The 6,460-nt window shown below is 42.9% G+C and overlaps 1 protein-coding gene across 1 annotated transcript; it reads right to left on the reverse strand.

Moving 5' to 3' along the window:
* Positions 1-1,034: 1,034 nt before the first annotated feature.
* neurog1 (neurogenin 1) lies at positions 1,035-2,750 on the reverse strand. Its single transcript, XM_072590691.1, has 2 exons — positions 2,611-2,750; positions 1,035-2,441 (listed from the first exon to the last, which is right to left on the reverse strand). Coding segments are annotated over exons 1-2 (696 nt in total). The 5' UTR covers positions 2,613-2,750; the 3' UTR covers positions 1,035-1,747.
* Positions 2,751-6,460: the final 3,710 nt, after the last annotated feature.

Raw genomic sequence — 6,460 nt, forward strand, 5'->3', positions numbered from 1 at the left:
GATGGATGATGCAGTGTTATTGGAATTGGAGGATTTTTTTTATCCTCCCGAGGCGGCTAAAGCCCCTGTTCTATCCGAGACACGTGCATATACAACAGGATTGTCCGAACCACCTGGCTTGATCTTAAGTATAAGCTAAAAGAGGCACCCCGAGAATAGCAGCCCATCCCCGGGGGCCATCGGCAGTGTGTATGCAGGCTATTGGCTTAATCACATAAACTCGAGCTTATGAAAGGAATCACCGCTTCAGCGCTTAATATATTCATTATTCTAGAAAACGTTAGTATAGAAAATGCCTTAAGGGAAATAAAGTCCAGTGCGCTGTTCTAAGACAGCTGCAAAAACTAAAGATTTTTTAAAAAAATCTTTTCATCCAGTTTATGTTTCTATTTGCCCTCGGGTTTTATTTCTTTTGTTTTTGTGAAGTTTGCTGCTCTTGTGTTTAGCTCTTGCCTTCCACCAAGACAACGATGCCACTCTTCACTGGTCCCTTGAGCAGCCATTGACAGTCAAGTGGTCTCTCGTGTGATTGCCTGCCTCAAAATTTGTATACATTCTCTTTAGATGACAGCTTGGAGTGGGCGTTTCTTTTCATTTCCTGATGCCTTTTGAAAGACTGATCTCATCCGTGTTTTCCCATTGACAATGACGAAGTTGTAATGATTATAAGTTTTAAAACAGAGAAGGAAAATCCACGCGCACAATTCGGGTCCCCTTTCAACTATCTTGGTCAACTTTAGGTTTGGATCTCAAAGTAACTTTTAAAAAAAAATCATTGTTGCCCAAGGGTCATTGATAGTTCAATCAATATTCTATAATGCAGTTCGCAAATACAGAAGGAGGTACCAGTGTTTACTTAATGTTCAGATGAAGATATTTTGAAAAATGAAGTATTTGTGCAGATTTTATTCTGAAAATCTTATTTTAATATTTCAACTCACAGAATAACTCTCGATGGAACACCTCTGAAAGAATCAGGCATGAAATCATTTTTAAAAACGTTAAATTTTTTTTATTTACATAGTGTATAAAGAACCAAAACATTAACCTGGTAAGAACACATATTAGAATAAACTCTTTATGTACAAAAAATACATCTTCATATGAATGCTTCTCCTTGAATAAATAACACATGGGCACTGTGCCCAGCTTGGTCTGAAACCCATGTCCAATGACCGAGACTCTAAGAACAGCGCCGGAGGTCGGGATCCATAATGCATGAACCCCGCTTCTTGTCTCCTTTCTCTGTTTCTTTCATCCTATTGTCAGGGCGTTCAAACTAAATTTCCACGCTCATTTTTCTTCATTAGGACTTTACAAATTGTAAAGCTGACTTTTCACCTCGTCTGCAGAAGCAAATCTCTCTCTCTCTTTTAATCCTAAATCGCATTAAATAGAGGCTGATGTCTATTCTGTGATGACAGACAAAGAAAGCTTTTGTGGAAATCAGAAAAGTGCACAGAGAGAAAAAGCTTAAGACGGTTTGAAAGAGCTGACAACTCTTTAGAGCGCTGCTAATCGTTATCACTTGTAACCCCAGCGTTTGAAAGAAACAGCAAATTGACAAAATGTTCTTTTTGCGTTGATTTTCTACTATAAGAACTACTAGTATATATTTATATATATATATATGTATAAAAGAATATTCTACTGGCCATCACTGACTGAAAACTGGTTTTTAAAAAAGTTCGTGCAGTCTTAAGGCAAAAATGTGAACAGTCACTTATGGGTTTCGGTTTCGTTCCCCTCAATGGTATTCATTGAAACAGGTCACTTCATTGAGAAACTCTTTTTGGATAGTGCGGAATGAGAAGATGCTGTCCGAAGGTCTTTTATATGCATAGTCGTCGGAGGTGGAGGGACTGGCTGGACTGGAAGTGCAAGTGGTTGCAGATGATGGGGATGCTGTGGTCACCCAGGATCCCTCATCGCTGCTTGGGCTGGGTGGGTCGATGTTTTTCAGGTAGCCGGGCAGCATCACTGGCTTGCGGCTGCAGTCCATACACTGATCGGCCAGTCTGAGGGTTTCAGACAGAGCCCAGATGTAATTATGGGCGAATCGCAGGGTTTCTATCTTGGTCAGCTTGGCATCGTCGGGGAAGGTTGGCAGGACACTGCGGAGGTCATCCAGGGCGGAGTTCAGGTTGTGCATCCTGTTCCTCTCTCGGTCGTTGGCTTTGGTCCTCCGGCTTCGTTTTACTAGGTGCTGGCCGCTCTGGGGCTTTGCTTTCGAGCGGCCTCTGGGTTTGCGCTTCTTGTCTCGCGGGTCCTCTGACCTCTCCAGGTTAGAGCGGGGAGACGGATTAGGCAGGAGGAGCTCGCCAGATGGGGTACTAACTGAAGATGGAGGTGACGCAGTTAGGAAACTCAGTCTGTCCTCTTCATCTGTTAGTGGGAAGGAGAGGTCGCTCTGGTCACAGTCAGAATAGGTGCAATCCATCCTGATGGGAGAGAGAGAGAGAAATGAAACGTTCCAGGAGCAATCGAGTTTCAGCTTTTTTTAAAAAAATGCTTTACAGTTCTTTTAACTGACACCTCAACAGCCCAACACAAAAATAGGGGGGGAAAGGGAACAAAATGCAGCACGATTAAAGATGCTGCAGTGCTTACATTAGAGGCAGAGCGGACAGCAAGTGAAGATGTAAAATCCAGCGAATTTTCTGAGGTTCCTCCTGCTGTTGGGATTTCTCCCGAGGACACGCGACTTCAGTTGTTTTCTACTGATCTTGGTGCAATAAGCTCGTGTGAGCAGCGAGTTTGGCACACGACTCAATAAACGGTTTATATACGCTCTGAAACAATCACCCCGTCCCTCGGGAGGTTGGGGGTTGGGGGGTGGGGGGAGAGGAAGAATGAATTGATCAGAGCTGCCCGTGCCACACTCCCTCTGATGAACACAGGCTTTGTCACCCATCCCCAACATCCACCCCCCCCCCCCCCACCCCACGCCCTCCCCCTCACTGGCGGCGTCTCCGGCAGCGTGTCTTTCATTATTCCACCGTCTCACCGACCAATGCCAGCAACAATTGGGATCCCTGGCACGCGAAATGGGCCAATAGGAATGAGCGGCTGCACGGCCGCCACGCTCCCCGGGTGAGGTTCATTAGTCCGGCACCGAGAGCCCTGATTAACCCCGCAGGTCAGGCACGCTCCTTCGGCTTACAACCTCCACCACACACAGAGGGAGTGAGAGAGAGAGAGAGAGAGAGGCAGCACACCACCTTCCAGCGCTATCAAACCTGACAGAATACAACAACAAAAAGTGTGTGCATTTTCCATTGACACGCGGCTGCAATTATATTCACCGCTGGGTGCACTTCAATCTCGAAGTTAGTCGCAGTAAATAAGAAAATTCATCCCTCGTCCGAACCTTTCATTTAACAATTTGCTTCAGATCTAATTCTGCTCCAGAGTTTGTCATCACTGCAGCAATATTGATTGTTAAACACTTATTGGAAGGGAGAGTTATCTCCGCACTTTTAGACCGTTTTGAGTTGATTTACTTCAAGGGTATTATGTATTGTTCAAAAGGTGAGCTGTCCGACTCACTCCCGCAGCTGAGCTCTGTCACTGCTGCTTACATTACTTGGGAACAGTTGGCAGGATGTTCATGTTTGCGTGCTTTCCCGTTTAAATGCAGTGTATTACATAGATTACACCAGATGCTTATAAGCTTCTGACACGTCAACTCTAATAGCCTATGCCCTTTAAAAAAATAAAGTGGATTAGAAGCTTTCCTATAACAAACTTACTTCATAAAACTCAAGAGCAGCGCGAACAAGATTTCGTGATCTTGTGAGATGGTCTAGATCAATAACTGTTCCTAAAGACATTTTTCAAAAGATGTACGTCCGTAATATTGGCGCGATTCGCCCCGTTGCCCCTGTAATAGTTCAGGGGAAGAACATGACGAGCATAAGATTTGGGATTCATTGAGACTTACTCCCAACCATGATGATAATGACATCCATTCCGGAGACAGTGGTCAGTTTTGTGGATAGTTATTAAGGAAGGATAATATAAATGATCGCGGTTCGATAGTAGCATTTTTTTTATAGGCTAGGAGATTCTTGGGCAACTTTTCAGTGGTTTCAGTTGTGGCAGAACTGTAGTCAGCGGTTAAGCTTAAAACCAACCGCTTCTTGCACAATTAAGGATCAAATCAAACAAAGCAAATATATGTTCGCGGAAATGTTTGACTGGACTGACTTGAACATACCAGCCCTTGGTCTACATGAGCGGTGATTTATTCAGTCACAGCAGTCTGATGCTGAGCTGAAAGGTAAACTTTGGTCCGCTGAATAGAACCACGCTTTTGTTTTTTTTTGAAGGCAACAGTAGGTCTACATTTTAACATCGTGTACTGAAGGGCCCGCTTGTAATGCATTTGAAACCAAAGCTTAGAAATTCCTACTAGCAATCAGAAAATTTCAACACAGAATTTTTAGAACCCCACTCCAACTTCTGGCAGGTACTTCAAACCAAATGGTCAAACGCGACGATTTTTCTTTCAGGGTGGGAGAGCACGCCTCCGGATTACATAAGGAGGGGGAAGAAATCTGACGTTACGCGCAGTATTGTCTCAACCTGCAACTTCACATTGGCCAGTCACGCATTTGCATATGATGAATTCAAATGGTGTATGCAGCCTGGATAAACTAGTGCACCTGTCGGATAACCATGCCGTGTGAATGGGACTTCAATGTTTATTTTCCCACAACCCTGCCCGATCACTATCGACAAGCACAAAGACGGCAGCTTTACAGAGACCTGTCTACGACGTTGCTAGAGACACTCTGTGAATTAAATTGCAATATGGAAACATTTTTTAACGTAAGAGTTGGTTTGTTGATCCGGAACGCCAAAAAGAAGTCGTACGGCAGAAGAAGGGGGACTAAGTGCTACCTTCCAGCAATTACTTCAGCGTTTGAGTTAGGAAAGGTTACCCTGGGGTCTATGATCAGCTATTGGGTCTGATAATATCAGATTCAGGGTTCTGTACTCCAGATCGAGATTTAAAGTTAATAAAATTTTAATTTATAAATTACCATACAACACTTCAGGTCACCCGCAAATATTTGCGACCAATGTGTGCACAGTACTTTCTCGAACAGAAAAATATGACAATGATCAGACAGTTAACATATATATGAATATTGGCATGGACGTAGGAGAGTTCTGTTCCTCTTCAATTTAGTATGATGGGATACTTCATGTTCACATAAGAAGGCAAACCACGGCTCCGGTTAACATTGTATTTGAAAGACAGCACCTTGGACAGTGCAGCATGTTCTCAGTGATGCACTGTAAGTGCGAAAATTTACCTCTGCGAAAATTGCATGCTGTGTGCTCAAAACCTTCCGACCCAGAAAGCAGAATTGCTACTGCCTATCCATTTAAGATAGAAGTGAACTCTTTTTCGGCAACACTATTAAGTTGGAATTGCTTGTTTCAACACTGGAAGTAGAATATGCTCTTAGTAGTCTTAAGTAGAGAACTGTTCACAACTGTAAGAACTTAGCAACAAGAGTAAGCCATTCAGCCCACTGAGTCTGCTCCGCCATTCATTACAATCATTGCTGATCAATTATTTCTTTCTTTGAGCCATACCATCCCAGAACTCCTAATGCTATTGGTAAAACTTGACTTACTCTTGGGAAATAAGGCAGGTCAGGTGACTGAGGTGTCAGTGGGGGAGCACATTAGTTCTATTAATTTGAAAATAGTGATGTAAAATAATTGACTGGATATAAATGTTGAAGTTCTAAATTGGACGAAGGCTAATTTATACGGTTTTTGGCGAGAACTGTCAAAATTTGATTGGGGGCAGATATTAACAGGTAAAAAGACGGCTGGGAAATGGAAAGCCTTCAAAAATGAGACAAAGAATCCAGAGACAGTACAGTCCTGTTAGGGAAATAAAAAGCTAGTAGGTGTAGGGAAAGCTGGATGACTAGAGAAATTGAGGTTTTTGTTAAGAAAAAGACAGAAGCACATGTCATTTCGACAGGAGAAATCGAATGACTCCTTAGAAGAGTATAAAGGCAGTAGGAATATACTTAAGAGGGAAATCAGGATGGCAAAAAAGAAGACATGAGATAGCTTTGGCAAATAGAGCTAAGGCGAATCCAAAGGGATTTTTAAAATGCAAAAGGGTACCAAGGGAGAGAATAGGACCTCTCAAAGATCACAAAGCAGCACGTTGTGGAACTACAGGAGATGGGGGAGATATTAAATGAGTATTTTGCATCAGTATTTACTGTGGAGAAGGACATGGAAGATATAGAATGTGGGGAAATAGATGGTGATAACTTGAAAAATGTACATATCACAGAGGATGAGGTGTTGGAAGTCTTGACCAATGCACAAAACTGGATAAATCCCCAGGACCTGATCAGGTGTAACCTAGAATTCTGTAGGAAGCTAGAGAAGTGATTGTTAGGCCCCTTGTTGAGATATT

Source organism: Chiloscyllium punctatum, chromosome 20 (genome assembly GCF_047496795.1).
Source record: "Chiloscyllium punctatum isolate Juve2018m chromosome 20, sChiPun1.3, whole genome shotgun sequence".
In the NCBI taxonomy this organism is placed as follows: domain Eukaryota; kingdom Metazoa; phylum Chordata; class Chondrichthyes; order Orectolobiformes; family Hemiscylliidae; genus Chiloscyllium; species Chiloscyllium punctatum.